Genomic DNA, 17,626 nt, shown 5'->3' on the forward strand with positions numbered 1-17,626 from the left:
GGAGAATAAAAAGAGGAAAAGGCGGGGAGAATAAAAAGAGGGAAGGGAAGAGGACTCCAAGAAGATAATCAGATAATACAATGTGCAGTTTGTACAGCCTGTATAGGTTACCCAGATGAGGCATTAGTCAAGACAAAGCTTTTGTTTTGCATTTTTCCTCCACAATAATTCATTTCTGAACGATAAATATAGCTTATTTTGAGACAGAAGCCACTTTTTTACAGCATACATTCAACTTTTATCTTCATCTGTTTGTTTTTAAAGCTACTACTAACTAGTCAAAGAGAAATAAAGCATGCAAAACCATTACTGCCACCATAGATTTGACCTACGCAGCCTATGTTACAACTTGAGAAATGAGCAAATCCAGACAGTTTTACCCATAAGGAAGGTATTTCCAGACTTTGAGATCCGACTGTAACATAAATCCTCAGCCATTAAATCAATGGCAAACTCTCAACAACTGTAGAGGGAACAGCTGCAATGAAACCAACCGATGAGCACAAGACTATTAAAAAAAAAAAAATCTCCCCGTCATCCTCCTTTCTTAAGGCTGTACAACCCAAGCAAACGTGATCTGAATGAGGCAGCACATCTACCTGGTCAGTGAGGACACGAAATTCATGAATGACTGAATAGCACAGCACAATGAAATAGCAGCAACACCACACGATGGCTCCCAGTATGGAGGCAGAAAAATAAGTTTCTAATAACTAATTACACATGAACTTGCTGTCAGCAGAATGCCTCTTGATATCCTTTTGTTTCCCCACCTCCTCACTTGTTTAAAAAGAAAGAATCCAGCTGCAAGCAACTGCTAATTAAATACTTTGGCTTTCAGCTACAGTTGCTGTATGCACACATCTGCTGTGCAATAAACACTGTTTTAAGTGTAATTGACATATTTTCCATGCTCTAGGAGAGAATATTTATGACATGAAGAAAGAAAAAGCAAGCAGGGTCCAAGCCCTTGCCTCATATTCTCTAGAAAGTAAAAGCTGCAAACTGTTCAAAACTGTTTAAAATGCCTTTATTGCTTAAGGGCAGTCTTTAATCTCACATTCAAATGCTGTGCTCCCAAAACAATATATTTACTAATTTTTTGGCCCTGAAGTTAATGTAAATCCAAACATATATTTCAGTGCCTAGGCATGTTTTAGTGGCTTATGTTGAGCATTTTGGCTCAAATCAATCATAAGCAACACCATATTCCACTCCCTCCGATTTCACAATCTGGGTTTCAGACAATGGATCTGGACAGAGGTAGGCAACTCAAATATCCGTAATGGGGTCCTCCTAAGTCAACAAGGTCAGACTCCGTATGTCTGTACAAATTTAACTGAGCTATGGGAACGCAGACATAGCACAGACTGAGCAAGCCAGAAACCATGACTGATCAATGACATTCAGTAAAAGGGGATCTCTGGAGTTTGGTCAGTGGCATTAAACATCTATGTCCTGCTTTCGGCTGGGCTAGAGTTAGTGCTGCGTTCTGGATTTAGGATGAGAGTATGTTGGTAACACACCGATGTTTTAGTTATTGCTGAGCTGTGCTTACACAGAGTCAAGATCTTTTTGGCTTCTCACACACACTACCAGCGAGTGGGCTGGGGGTACACAACAAGTTGGGAGGGGACACAGCTGGGACAGCCAACCCCAACTGACCAAAAGGACATTCCATCCCACGAGACGTCATGATGAACAATTAAACTGGGGGAGTTGGCGGGGAGGTGGCAGCCCACTGCTCAGGGACAGGCTGGGCATCAGTCAGTGGGTGGTGTGCAACTGCGTTGTGCATCACTTGTTTTGTACATTCCTCCATCGTTATTTTCGCTTCCTCTTCTGTCCTATTAAACTGTCTGTATCTCAACCCATGAGTTTCGCCTTGCCCCACTGTGTGGGTGCTAGTGAGCAGCTGTGGGGCATTTAGCTGCCTGCCAGGTGAAACCACAACACACCATCACAGAATTAGCTTTTGACTGTAAAGCTGTTGTGCATTACTAGTATTCAAGTATTTCCAAGTCCCTTTGGAACTTCTAGTGAAGCTTTCCACGCCTTTTGCTGGATATTGCTGAAAGCAGCTGTTCTCACACGTAAGTATTACAGAAGGATGAACATTTCCATTTAGATTCACTTGTCTCCCTACTACAGAAAACATTCTCCTTGAACACAACATAACTACATACTTCCAAGTAAAAAAAAAACCCAAACACCCAAATAAACAAAACCCAAAAAGCCAAATCTAAACACACACCAAAAACCCCACCAAACCAACCATCACTGACTACATTTTCTTGCTTCTCTTTATTAGTCAGAAGGGCTACTTATCATCTCAAATCAGACTTCACGTTCTATATGGTAAATATATGTTTTCTTCACGGTAAATATATGAAGGGATCTTAATATCCTCCATGGAGACTGCAAACACGGGCAAAATACTAAGATGGAAGGATACTGAAGTTTGACAAAACTTATTAGCAGACAGTACCCAAATCTTCTGTAAGCAAGCCAACCCCTGGGTATGCTGATCAGCAATTATCTCCCATCTGGGACAAAGTAAACAGATTTCTCATATTACTTATTATTTGTTACCCTACTACCAAAAAGGATTTACACAAGTGAAAAAGGCCGTTTTCAGAATTAGTAAAAACAAGTAACATAGCATAAATCACAGTGTATTGATCTTCACAAACTGCCAGAGCTGAATTTACCTGTAACTGGCTGTCAACCAACAGCCTGCTTTTAGTATGCAATCAACGATCTCGTTCTTTACACTTAGAACTACATTTCTTTATTCTGCTCTAAGTTACACTGTGACATCAAAGACATCTTGACTTTAAATTTTCTCTAGGAAAGTATTAGAGAGGGAAGTGCAAGTATGCATGTGGGAGAGAAGAGGAAATAAATATGAGTAACTTGATGTACAACTGACAGCAATATAGCACCAGACCAGAACATTGCTCTTCTTTTTGTCTTAACATATGGGAAAACAGAAAAGAAAAAAAAATATGCATAGAACCTTAGAAGAGGTATCTGGATCACAGTTCCTTCCAGCCTAAAGCTAAGCACACTATTACTAACCCTCAATCTTCAACAGCTACCAAACTCACAAGTAGCATCCTCCCCTCTAGTTCCAAGTTTGCATGAAAGATGACATCCACTACTGGTCTGAGTTACTGTTGGCTCCACAGGACAGCTCAGCACACTGAGCCTTGCGGATATCAACAGGTAACACTCAATTCTTGCCGTCACCCCTGAAAATGACAGTAAGAGGCTATATACTGGAATTGTATGTATTTTTAAATAATTCAATAAATTACAGATAAAGGTACTTTAAGATGAGGTTGCAAAACAAGTTTGCAAAAGTTAGGGCACACAAAATTACGGCTATGTGTGGAACTTAACTTTGGTCCACCTCTGTACTTGTACTACTGTGTGATATAATATAGCGTAAATGGATTAGCATGGAATGTACTGGACAGAAAACTTAAGCAAGTTGGTTAAATTCTATGGATTACAAAACATTAAGAGGCAGAGAACAGTATTCCAACTCTACACATCATTAAAATGAAGAATACAAAGCAGTGATTACAGAGGATTTTGATAAAGTTACATCAAACCCCAGACATATATACTCTACGTATTGCAGAGTACCGTATAATGTAATATAAAGACACATGGACGTCCAGTCTGGGGAGAATTTTTCACTGTGAGGACAGTAGGAAAGCAAATCCTCAGGGTTCCCATTTCCAGTCAAAATCCAAAAATACAGGTTGCAACACTGGTCTATGCTCATCACGTTTCTTACCTGGAAAGAGTAAATTCACAGCTCCCATCTCCTGGAACCAATGTTCTGTTTCAAACACAACACATGAACCTCTATTCCCACCCACCCCCAGCCCCAGGGAGATAACCTGAGATTTGACAGCATATCTAAATCTGTTTGGTTTTTCAAGTTTGTCAGCTATATTCAGGGAAACATAACAGATGATTGAAAAAAACCTTACTCTTCCATGAATATGAGGTTTTATTGTTGGTCAGATTTTAGTTCATCCTACATTAAGAGAAAAAATTACAAATAAGGTTACAATAGTGAAGCTCTTCAGCACTGTAATAATTTTTCTCATAGACGTGCTTTGAGAGAGATTATACCTGATTCCTCTCATTATAAGCACTAGGAGACTACAGCTGTATTAAGGAGTATTCATTTAGTCTCAATTCAGTTTCTATAATTGCAAGCACAGAGAATTTTAGAAAAAAGGGGTCTTACTGAAAAGGCATGAACAAATGAATGGATATTCTTGATTTTAGAATATTTTCTTCCATCAGATTTTTCAAAACAGTAGTGGAGGTGAGGCTTCCCGCACCCCCCCCCAAGACACATAATTCAGAAATTTTTATTAGAAGGTGAAGCAATGTAGTTTAGCACAGAATATTCTTTACTTGGAATAAGTAAACACCAGGATAACTAACAAATCTCAGGGCATCTTTACTTCACCAAGAAAATCCATGTGACATTAAGACCATCTTCTGCTGCTGGAATGTTTTGTTTAGAGTATCTCATTTTAAGGATCAAACTGCTTATTTTTCTTTCAAAGCCACATGCATTACAGGAGCCATTCACAGAATGTCTACTTAAGAACTTAAAGAAAATGTCTGAAAGAAACCACAGATTCAGCTTTTTTTTTTAAAAGCCAACTTTCCTGATTAGATGGTATCTTTTCTGTTGTATTTGTCATACATTAATGTGACAAGAGAAATACTTACGACCCATTCATACATAAGTTTAAAATGTCAAGGCAAGAAAGCATTAAGTGAGGATATATCATCAATTTCAGACTGAAGTATTAAAAAAGACTGGTTTTCTACGATAAGTCACACGCTGCACTGAAAAGCTGAAAGGAACAGAAATCAACAGCTTAAATTCCTATTATTAAAAACAATGCATATTTAAACATAATTAACCTTTCTGTTCCCAAGTGAAGCTAGTCCAGATTTACTACGCAACTCATAGTAAAAAGAACTAATATAATCACCGAAAAGTCAAGAACAATAGTGTTACCTGTCATGCAATTTGGCAAAAATCTGAAAAAAAAAAAAAAAAAAAATCACAGTTACTTCAGAGAATCTTATATCCAGTAAGTATTAGCAAAGAACTGACGTGTTTCTGCTCTGTCGGCTAAGCACTTTAGTAGACAGAATGAGATGTAGTATCAAACAATCAGCTGTCTGCTATGCTCAAATGCTAGGAAGTCTTCCCAGGCAAGGATTTCCATCCACTTAAGCAAAATGCAGAGATGTTCTTTATTCCCAAAAACAGCATTCCTCACTCAAAAATCCTGTTAATCAGCTTTAGAAAACTAAAATCCAAGACAATGCATTCCAAAAGGACTGGTGATTTGGGGCATAGATAGCTGGGTGCACTGCAACTCTGGAAAAGTGTGACTTTCAAAAAGCTTGATTTGGCACTTCCTCTTTAAAGGTGTCCCAGAAGTAAGAACCCAAGATACCCACGAACACATTTCAGATCTCTGAAAACCCTCTGAAAAACCTGACAGCAAAGGAGTAAACATTCCATGCCATGCCCTTTTCTGACCCACATCCTCAAGCATCAGCATCTACCTTCAGATAACAGCTTCAGTGTAGTTCAAGCATATAGTAGGACAAAACAGACAAAAGCTCCAGATCCAAGTTACTGCCACAGATCAGTTTTCAACTAAAACAGCTCCAACTCTAGCCATGATCTATGAACAACTCGCTAATGCAACCTAAACACAGGTGATGTCTAAGAGAAAGCCTGCTTAGCTCCAAATCACAGAAATGCAGAATAACTCACGTTGGGAGGGACCTCCAAGGGAGCATCTGGTCCAATCTCCTGCTCAGTGAAACACTAACAACACTGAATCCAGACCAGGTTGCTCAGGATTTTCTTTGGCTCTTAAAACCCATCAAGGACAGAGATTTCTGGGATCTCTGGGAGTAATCCATTCCAACACTTGACTACCCTCATTGTGAAAAAAAATATATCTCATTTCAATCTATGACCACAGACTCTCACCCTCAGGCTGTGCAGTTTTCAGTGAGTTTGGCTCCATCCTCCTTGTAACTTCTTAGGTACTGGAAGGCTGCTGTGAGGTTCACCTAAAGCATCCTTTTTCCAGGCTGAACTTGTCCAGCTACCTCAGCCTCTCCTCAAGGAGTACACACTCATTTTGCTGTGATTTAACTTCAACTGTAAAATCAGTCATATTCTTTTGCTCACCTTCTGTAACACGTTAAAGACAACACACAATTTCTAAGAAAAAAGGCATAGATTTAGGATATTTACCTCGTTACTCATTAAAGCAGACTGGAAACAGACTGCAGCAAAGGGTAAAATAACTACAAGTTTTTCCTGGTGCCATTTCTCTACAAAGAAAATAAACTCTGCAGCTGGGTGTAGGTATTTGGAAAACCTATTAAAAACCCCAACCCTGCTCTTGAGAAAGTTACTTCCCAAAAGAAAGCACATGGAACAAAAGGGGAGGGGCCAATTATTTCATTAACACTTTTCAAGGACAAAAATAAAAACAGTAAGATTTTTTTTTTTTTTTTCCCAGAACAAAGTGATCAATGCCGCCCAACACACTCTACCAGTCCCATATTATCTGATACTCTAACAAAACTGAAATTCATCTGGGGACACACAAAGTGAAACAGAGCTTTAGAGAGACATGATTGTCATTTGAAATAAAACACCACCAAGTAATAACATAATTCATAGAACACAAACAACTTTCAAGCATAAATGGTTTTAGCAATTCACTTTGATAACTTCAAGGTAAAAGCAGCCAGCAGTCCACTTACCTGTTGACTACTATGGAACCTTCAATTAACTCCAACATATCCATTTGTTCACAGATGTTTTGAATTTAAACTGATTTTTCCTTCCAAGGTAGAAGCTGTACCATTAGAACATCAGATAATACTTTTCTCAAACCCAAGAAAGAGCCTTTGTTTACATGAACAATACATGACTTGAATCCATTAATTCCTTTTTTTAAAGATAAGCCTGTTACTATGTACAGAGTAAATAATGCGATAGTGACATTTTTATATTTATCTTTGAAAACTTCATTGAAATCTTACACTTTTGAAGCTAATGAGGTTTGTTTGCTTTGTTTTATTAGAAAAAATACTCAGGCAAGGTCTACAATCATCTGTCAATTATAAATGACTTACAAGAAACTCATGAAGCAATAAAATTAAAAAAATACAAATACAAACTATATCTGAAACACTTCTATTTGGCAATTTTATAACAAATTCAAAAAAGAAACAAAGATTACGGATTACTTTATAGGTACAGAAAAAGCAGTAGGTGAAGTGCTCAAGCAAAAAAAAAATAAAACCAAAACACTGCATTTTTTCAAAAATAAAGTCACATCACTACAGATTTTATGAATAATACCCTTATTAAACAACCATTCCAGAACATCTTATATTAGTGGTGCTTTTAATCTGCACTTTATTTCGTTTGATAAGATTTTTTTTTTGTGTGTATATAAGTAACATTTTTAACCCGCTGGAGCTAAGCAAGGCTCTCGTGTCAGTACCAATGCAGAATGCATTTGTATTATATTAGGATATGCTCACTTCTGCAACCAAAGGGTTACTTTAAGTTTTATTCTATTTAATAAAAATTTAGTGTAAAAACTGCTGGTTATTAGTTTCACTGTAGTAAATTCCTCCCCAACAAGGAGGACTAACTCTGCAGTTTGACTGCATATATCCATACAAATTTTACATATTAGTTCCTTCCAATAGTAAGGAAAAAACTAATTTTGTGTTTACTATTAGAAAGGAGCGCCATGAATTAACTATGGGTACTATTCATCCCTCTAAGATTTCTGGGAAGGATGTTCAATGTATTTTTGTTCTTACAACAGATATTAACAGTAGTATATAGTCCCTTAGGTATGTAAAAGAAGGTTTTTTTTATTGTTAAGGAAGGTGCTTTTTTAAAACAATTCTTCTGGCAGCACTAGTGAATTACAATATCCTTCAATATTATTTCTACCATAATATATACATTTTAACTTTCATGCCTCTAGAAAAACATCTACAGTACATTTCATAATATAAAAATATATTACAAATCTGCTGAAATATTTACAAGCAACGTCCTATTATCTATATGCAACATTTTTGTCTCCATACAAAGACTAAACAGGTTAGACGCATCTCTATTTGTCAGTTAAAAAAAATCCATGGCTTCTTGCTTATTAAGCAAGAAAATGATTTTACTTTCCTTTTCAAAGCCAACTTTGGTGCATAAAGGATTGAATTTCTAGATTATTTTTTTTCAAAAATACCATTTTCTTTACATCTAGAAAACATTAGGCCAAATAAAAAAAGTATACTTTACAAGTGAACGGGGATCCTAAAGGGCCAAAAAAGTAAAACAAAACACCAATAACACTAACTGCTTAAGTAGAGGTTTTTCAAAACCCGTCCATTGATACGGATCACATAAAAGCAGATCTTACTAACATACTATACTACTCCTGAAAAGGGGGTCAGACATACTGCAACACTCTTAACATCTTTAAACCGTACTATATGTATTCATAGTTGATTGGAAAAGACAAGCATTCCATCAACATTCGTTTAAATATTATAATCCAACATATTTTAGGGATCTGCAAAAGGACACGAGATTACAAATGACAAATGATTACTATCCACCATACTCAAAGGGCAACAGGATAATCCCTCGGTAGCTGTTTATCGTCTGGCATGTGTTATATTTAGTTAACATTGACAAGAAGCTTAATAGCTTGTTGACAGTTCTCCTGGGAATTGTGAGTAAATGGTGATGGTTACTTTTTCTTTTCATCAAATATAAACTACTGTATTCACTAAAGAAAAAAGCAGCTTAAAGAAGCAAGCATGCAAAGCCTTTCAGTTGTTCCACTAAGTTGCCAGAAGAGTGTTTGCTCAGTCTCCCACTGTACCATTCCATGAAAATGTGGATATACAGTAATATATTAATATATTCCACGGAAGCATCAACTTCATTCACAGAATGTTTACACTAAGCATAAATATTTATCTAAGAAAAAAAAAAAAAAAAGGATGGGATTTGACTAATGTGCAACTTTATTTCTAAATCCATTGTCAGTGACTAAGACTGCAGGTGTCCCCACTTGCTTGGTTTTTACCTCTTCAACCTCTTCTGGGGCATTGTTCTGTAAAAGAAGATAGTACAGTTTTACATAAAGACCCTGAAAGTCAGCCAGAATACACTTCGAAATCATGACTGTATAGAATCTACTTTAATTTTATTAAAACTGAAAGCCATTTTAGATGATCCCATATTAGCATACACTTCAGATAATTCAAATTCGCCGTTGGAGTCATCATTTTAGCATGACATTAATAGCTGTCACTGAATTTCTTTAACCACTTTTTTCCCTTGCAAAATTTTCATCTTCAACTTTCTTTGACCTCCCACAGTTCAACCCAAAGCTCTTCTTAATTATACACTGCTCTGTACTGTTAAAAATCTAGTGCAGTATCATGTGATAGGACTTTAATTTTATTTGGGAGAGAGAGAAAGGGTTGCTCATTTTTCTCCAAAGACTTAATCCCAAAGATTACATTTTTATTTTGAAAGGTTATTTTTTTTTCCTTTTCAAATCAAACTTATCAAGTTCTGCAAAAGTAATCAATACAAAAATTAACACCTAAATCAGATTATAAAACAGTCACTGTGTTAAGCAGTTTTAAAAGACACAATCCAATTTCCTCATACCATTTTTATGATTTACGATTAACATCAGTTGTTCATATACTAAAGTATTTTAAATACTTATATTTGCAAAGATAGCAGATACAGTATGATAATTTATTTTCATATTGTAAACCAAGGTTGCATTGATTTGATTAGTGAAATACACTGAATATTAAAGGTGAACTGAAAGGCTTATCATATACTGAGACCTCAGATTAGTGTTCTAGTTACTCCTTTAGACCATCCTAGGTCACTGGATATTAAGGAAGAAACACAGGAACTTCGAACTGCTGTTATGGCAGAAAAAACTCTTTTTTCTGACCCATTTTCATGAATTTTTAATAGAAACCCATAAATATGTATCTCTGGATGTTCAAAAACTTCAGAGTGAATTAAGCATTTCAGATTACCTTTAAGAACTGTACACACACAGAACTGTGGGTACTGACAATTATGTGAGTGCACTAATAAAGGTGGGTGGGTGGGGAAATCAGGGAATTATTAGAAACAACATGTATTAGAAGCCAATCTGAAGTCCTAAAAACACAAATGTGAATGCAGCTTAAAGACAAGTGACGTACTGTCCCCTTCTGTCCCCCTCTATAGAATCTTGTATTAAAAAATAACAGTACTTGTATACAAGTACAGATTTCAAGGTAATACTGCATGTATTACAGTTGAATATAAAATATGTAAAGATAAATTTGGACTTTAAAAAAATTGGTATACAAACCAGTATGTGATCTTAACAGAAGTGATCTTTCAGGATTCCACTGTATGTACCTCCTTTACTAGAATTTCTGTACACCAAGCACAAAAAAGTAAAATACACTTGGTAAATACACACATTCCCCGTTTCTCAGTAACTAGAGTTCAGTTCAAGTAGTAAAGTAATTCTGAAACTTAAGACCTCAGAACTTAACTCCTGGACGCTGACAGGATTGAGGCTCCCTGGTCTAGTGTATAATGTATTAGCAATCCTGATAGTCCAACGTCAAAAAGTTAAGTGAGGCTTAAGACTATATTTAAGAGATTCAAAATTAGGACGTTACCTGTATATGTTCGGGTCCAGAAGCAAGGCAGTATCTTTTGGTAGTTTTGATAAATGAACTACTTTAGTTTTTAACTGATGTCGCTCACTTTCATTTACCCACACATCAGGCAGACTATGAATAAATAAATAAAATAAAAATATTCAAAAAAGATCAACTGTTTTTCTTACCATAAAATCATGCGGTAAACTAGTACATATGATTTTTTTTAAGTAATCTTCACATTTCACTGGTTAAAAAGCATTTGCACTGGCATGAGGAAAAGACAGCCAGTCTTTACACAATGAACTTCAAAGTTTTTCAAGTTCTCAGTGTGAAAAAGATACTAAACAGAACTTAGATTATTCCAGAAGGATACTAAACCAAACATACAATGATAATGGCACTACACTCTCCAATTTAATGTGAAAATTAATAGCAGGAAAAAACCCAGATCTTTGAAAACACTTTATTTTACTGGGCATAAATACTTGGATGTTGTCAAAAAGTAAAGGCCAGGATATACTGCAGGCGCTGAGCTTCAAGTTACACTAATTTGCTTGCTCCAAGTTCAAAGCTTTCAATGTCAATATGCTCCAACTCTGCCAAAGTTAATAGTTTGACTATATTCTGAGGAAATCCAGGCAATCACCACAAAATATTCTGGCTATGTAACAGTTCCCATTGTGAGATGGAATAAAACTTGGTCTTCACACAATAAAAATAATTGTTCTTTCAGTGTCACTTGCAGTGAAACTTGGGGAAGAGAGAGGGAGATAACACACAATTGAGCTATGTTCTGTACTTTAATTCTTTGAAACCAAACATGCCTACTTCAGAGTGGCTTTATTGCAATATTGCTTCTTTTACTGAAAGTACATTGGGTTTTTAAGGCTTTCAGGTAACACATCGTTAAGAGAGGTACTGGGCTTGCATAGGTTATCAGTATCTTACTTCCCTGTCTCCTTCCTGAAAGTTAGCAATGACCAAGGCCATGCAGAAAAAACAACTGATCCATTTTGCTTCCACTACTGGAAAACATAGAAAAAAACCCACACCCACCCAAAAAAGCATAAAAAAACAGCCCAAAACCCAACAACCTCCTGAAATCCCACATAAAATCTGGGAGATTTTTGTTGGGGTTTTTTGTGTGTGTGGGTTTTGTTTGTTTGGAGGCTGGGGGGGTGGGGGAGTGGTGGGAGTGGTGCTTGTTTTGGTTTTGTTTGGGGTTTTTTGTTGGTGGCTGGGGTTTTTTTTGCGTACATGACACAAGAGTCAAAAAGTAATTTCAGGTTAGGGAAAAAAGTTTAAGTTTGTAGCTGAGAATTCTAACATTCTGAAACAAATTTCAAATTGAACAACCCAACATTTAAGACTATTTAAATGAAACAGTTCCTTCCTTGACCAACACAACACTATATGCAATTTTAGAGACTTTTGCAAATTATTAAACTGAATCTCGATTTTTCAGCAATGACAGCTGCAATTCAAAATCAAATTTTTGGGTAATCCATCCAAAAATTGAAATGAAACTGAAAACTTTTATCCTGGTAGGAAAAGGAGTTACTCCAATAATACCTTTCCCTTTTCAGATGAAGATGGAAGAAAAAAAGAAAAAAAATGGAGGGGACAACACCAAAACACTCAGGAGGCAATATGCTAAGGTTTAATACGGATCATGACAGGTGGAAAACAATAAGACTTTTTTTTTTTTTAAAGTCAAAATCAGGTTTTTGACAAATAACATTTGGAAGACATTTTTAGTAGAAGCTATATGCTGAAGATGCAGAACAACACAAAACGCAAATAAAAAAACTTTTCACATGCAAAGACTATTTGAAATATACATAAAGACAACTAATTAAGCTAAGTAGTATTGGCACAAAGAATAAATTCCTGCTCTAATTTAAAAGTTATTTCCTCCTTGTAGAGGAAATGGCTTAAAGACTGGTATTCACTTTTCCTGAAAATTTACTTAATGTACAGATAACCTGAGCAGTTAAACAGTTTCATAAAATGACTCAGCACAGAAAAAGTTAAAATTATGACTAGGTCCATCTGAAAGACTGATGAACAGCTCAGCAGAACAGAAAGTAATCACCATGACTGCATTCAACTCTTCTGAAGCGTGAGTACATTCACTGCATAAGACTGATGACACGATACCTTGCATTTGCTGTTCTTAACTGCAATAACTGATGGAATTGAATCTACTGAATACTCAATAATTCAAAATTATGTAACTCAGTGCAGGAAATATACCCTCTGCCTAACCCAATCAAGATGCAAGAAATACATCAATATAAAATACATTACTCCTTTGACCTGACTGACCAAATCACATTCTGTCAGGGATGTCTTAACATTACTGAATAACTTGTCTTCTCTGATGCAGAGATTCTAATATTGTATTCATCTGCATGATCAAAAAAACTCATTCAACTCTGTATAAAGGACAAAAAGTACTCTGTATGTTCCCAGTGTTTTATGTTTTTAGTGTTTTTTATCTTAAAATGCAATTAACTATCTTTACCTATAATATTTTAGTAGCTTCAGAATGCTGTTACATGAAGTATTACCAGCTGTCCTAAAAAAAATCCCAAAACCCTACACATTTTACTAGAATATTTCAGTTATCTTCTTGCAAGTTGAATTGAAACTTGCAGTCTACAAGTGCTGCAGTGAACAGCAAAAGTTACAGACACTTCAAAATTGCATCAAAATGCCAAAGATAAACAGCAGCCTTAGCCCTCTGCAAATAAAAGTTCCAATAGATTCACACTGCCAAGTTCACATTACTGTAAATGAATAATTTGGGACACTACAAAACTAAGTAATTTAAACCACTTGACCAAAGCCAAGGTAAATTTCTGTTATGTTAAGGCTTTTCATCACTGTCCCACACAGCCACTTAAAAACAGCACTGAATCTGAACGATCTCCTTGTTGTAAAAGCTTCAGAAGAAAGAGATGGTATCTTAGCTATTTCAAAGTAGTAGAAAAATGATTTCTGAAGTACACTTACTACTCCGTAAGTCCCAAGCCTACCTGAGGGCAGTGCCTTCATCCTGCATTGCACAGAAGGAACAAGGCAGAACTTTGAAAAACCAGGAGAAAAAAAGCAGCCAAACATGCTGAAAGTGTATTCTAAGCTTCCGTGGGAGAGCCCAAAGAAGCAGCAACATGGGATGGGTACCTTAAAGGGACCAGCTGTAGCTGTTACACTGTTAAAATTGTGGCACCTAAGCAAAGATTCTTGTAGTTCTACTGTTACACTGATGAGGGTACATTTTTCAGTACCTGAAAGTATTTCAGGATCATGATGAAACAGTGGGTAAAACAAAGCTGTCTTAGTGACAAATTTCTGTATATATACAGCTGGCAAAACCAACCTGAACATCAATAACAGAGAACCTTGTTATTAATACCCATTCTGACAAAATGCATTAAAAATACATCTTCAGATTTACCTGAACTGGTATCAGAGTCTAAAGACTTGAAAGCTAAAGTTTAAAAAAATATCAAAGCACTGCTTATTGTTTTTTAAAATTCTACATTACTCTTTAAAATGCATTTTTTAAAATATGAACTTTAATTTAAATATTTGAAGGCATAACATAATTTAGTGTTACAGCTCATTTACCCCACTGTAAATCCTTCCCCATTTAAATCCTGTATCACTAGCAACATACTCACATGTCCTCTGGCGTCCAATGAAGCAAGAGTTTTATTTTTCCAGAATCTTCTTTTCTTTTAGCTATTACCTGATAATAATTACATAAATCATAATTAAAACCAAATCTGCAGATCTTTTGCTCAAAAATTGTTGTTCTTCATGTTCAACTGAACATTCATAAAAAGCAAACTTTTTTACTCTCTGAAATGTTGTATTAACTCTAGATATAGTAGAATGTACGTATCACTACTCAAGCCACTCTTGGCAAGGCTTAATGTTTTCCTGTAATATTTTTCTACTGAGTGGTCCCTGGAAAAAAAAAACCACATCCTGTAAGTAGTCAGCTTTCTTTTTAAATAATACAAATTTTTAAGCAGCTACTTCAAAAGCTTTGAAGAACATACTCTCCTCTACAGATATGCTCATGTTGTTCCACAACATATCTACAGAAGATGCAAGAACTGATGCAGCTTATAGTTTAATTATAACATGGCATAAGAATAAATTCTCTGACAAATATTTTGACATCTTGACACATCATACATATAACTTCCTAGGCAACCTTTACTCATTCCTCTTCAATACCTAAACGAAGCACTGAATGACACAACAGCAAAGGCTGCTTGGAAGAACTCACAGGTTTACAGAAATTGTTTAACGCATACATACCAGTGACCCTTAACACTACTGGTGAGCATACTCGATACATCGTTGTATGAATGACAAATCAAATGACGTGTCAAAGACATGTCAGCAATAGCTAAGAGTTTAAACAGAACACAGGTGTTCCACTGCTAAGGTCCCAGATAAAAAGTGAGAAGCCCCTTATAGTTTCTCATACTAGCTCATAGCAGACCAGCACATAAGACACTCTCACAGAGAATGAAGTCTAACTTCAGGGTCCTGCACATAAAGACTCCCGCCTTTAACAAAAATAAAGTTAGAAATACACACAGAGGAAGTATAAAAAAAGAAATCTGTTCATTCTGGTACAAATATATTCTTTAACACTGGCATTCAAAAGGTATCATAAAGATTTACAGTATCTGGAAAAACAGGGAAAAGCTATTTGCTTCCTCTTCTACTGATTTACTACCCTCAACCTCTTTACTACATGTCAGAATACTTCCTACAGATTTTCCTATTTGCTTCAAACACCAACTCCCCCACCTTCTGTGCATATGAGCATAAAATGCTAATTAAATCTTTGAAAGATTCTATACACAGCCACTGCAGATACTGTAAACTCCAAAAAGTTTACTAGAGAACCTCTGAAGCACAGAAATGCCAAATGGTGGCAAGCATTCTTTACGAAAAAGACTAATTAAAATGTAGCATTCAGAACTTAAATACTGAAGTCCATAATCTGCATCAGCCAAAGCAACTTCCCACAACTGAGTATCACGGTAAAGTATACTTAGTCATGACATTTCAAAGAATTCGAAAACTTGTTTAAAGTTTTATTTTTACAACTACGCAATGATCCTCTAAGCAAAAATGATGCAGAGACATGCATCCATGGATTAAATAGCCAGATTATTAATACAGATATGTTTGAGATACCTGAAGGTATCATATCAATATGCTTGTAGATGAGAACTGGGTTTGCACAGCAAGGTTTTGAGAAGCTGCTAGAAGCCTCCCCTATGTCCAACAGAGCCAGTGCCAGCTGGCTCCACGATGGTGGTAGCACCTCTGGGATAACATATTTAAGGAGGAGGAAAATTTGCTGTACAAGAGTAGCTGGGAAAGAGGAGTTAGAATCTGTGAAAGCAACAACCCTGCAGACACCAAGGTCAGTGAAGAAAGAAGGGAGAAGGTGCTCCAGGCACCAGAGCAAAGATTCCCCTGCAGCCCGTGAAGACCCTGGTGAAGCAGGCTGTCCTGACGGGGGACCCACGCTGGAGCAGTCTGTTCCTGAAGGACTGCACCCCATGGAAGGGGCCCATGCTGGAGCAGTTTGTGAAGAACTACAGTTCTACAGTTCAATGGAGAAGTTCACGGAGAACTGTCTCCCTCTCCTGTGAAGAGGGTCCCCACACTGAAGCAGGGGAAAACTATGAGGAGGAAGGAGCAGAAGAGACTATGTGTGATGAACTGATGGCAACCCCCATTCCCTGTCCCCTTACACTGCTCAGAGGGACAGGACGTAGAGAAATTGAGAGTGAAGCTGAGCCCAGAAAGGAGGAAGGGGTGGGGGGAAGTTTTTTTTAATATTTAGTTTTATTTCTCAGTATCCTACTCTGATTTGATTGCAATAAATTAAGTTCCCTGAGTTGAGTCCGTTTTGCCTGTGGCAGTAATTGGCAATGGATCTCTCCCTGTCCTAATCTCAACCCATGAGCCTTTAGTTATATTTTCTGTCCTGTCCAGCTAAGGAGGTGAATGATAGAGCAGCTTGGTGGTCACCTGGCATTCAGTCAAGGTCAACCCACCACAGTGATAGTGAGGTTTTTAAAAACAAACAAACAAACAAAAAACCCCCCGAAAACCCAAAACCACACAACAAAAAACCTGAAGTCTCACACTAGAAGGTTTTAAACCAAGTTGTCATATGGTATGGAAAAGGCCATCCAATGGCCGAAGATTAGAGAAGCAATAAACAAAGTACAGTAACACACCGTTCAGTTCTTCCAAAAGGAGAAAGTTCCCATTAGTTAGCCCCAGTTTTAGGACCTCTCCTATATATGTGAATATATATTCACAATTCATCTGGAAATGGGATTGGAAGGCAGAATGAAAAAATCTGCTTTGCTGTCTGGCAATTCAAGATAAACTGAAGGAATGATCCCTGCAAGAACTGCAATAGGATGTTGTAGTGCAACACTGTAGATAATTGACAGTAAAAAAATCCTTTTTTTATTAATTTTTGCCAATTAGACTAAGTTTAATTGAGTCTTGAATTAAAGTTTACTATAAGGCTCTTAAATTTGGGCATGCAAAACATTGCTAAGACTTTTCCTCGTAAGTTTCAAACCATACCCACACCAGGATACATCCTTTTACTGAATTTGGAGCAGGGATGAAAACCTTTTTAAACAAAGATTTCTAAAGCACTCCTCCAATCCCTTCCAATTTGTAAGTTTTAGCCTTTGCCCAGAACCCAGCTGCTGCTTCTGCAAACTCAATTTCTTTGCTGCAGGCT

The 17,626-nt window shown here is 36.6% G+C and overlaps 1 protein-coding gene across 3 annotated transcripts in view; it reads right to left on the reverse strand.

The window, feature by feature from the left end:
- Positions 1-7,142: 7,142 nt before the first annotated feature.
- The window catches only part of AEBP2 (AE binding protein 2), a 67,642-nt gene continuing 57,158 nt past the window's right edge, over positions 7,143-17,626 (reverse strand). The window contains exons 6-9 of one of the 3 annotated variants that reach the window (XM_080391784.1): positions 14,502-14,569; positions 10,828-10,941; positions 10,509-10,575; positions 7,143-9,230 (exon numbers count right to left, since the gene is read on the reverse strand). In XM_080391784.1, the coding sequence (XP_080247910.1) occupies positions 10,521-10,575; positions 10,828-10,941; positions 14,502-14,569 (237 nt within the window). In that variant the 3' untranslated portion in view covers positions 7,143-9,230; positions 10,509-10,520. The remainder of the gene's footprint in view (positions 9,231-10,508; positions 10,576-10,827; positions 10,942-14,501; positions 14,570-17,626) is intronic. The other 2 variants (XM_080391786.1, XM_080391785.1) reach the window with 2 other exon arrangements.

This window comes from Falco punctatus (genome assembly GCF_963210335.1).
Source record: "Falco punctatus genome assembly, chromosome: 6".
NCBI classification, from domain to species: Eukaryota; Metazoa; Chordata; class Aves; order Falconiformes; family Falconidae; genus Falco; species Falco punctatus.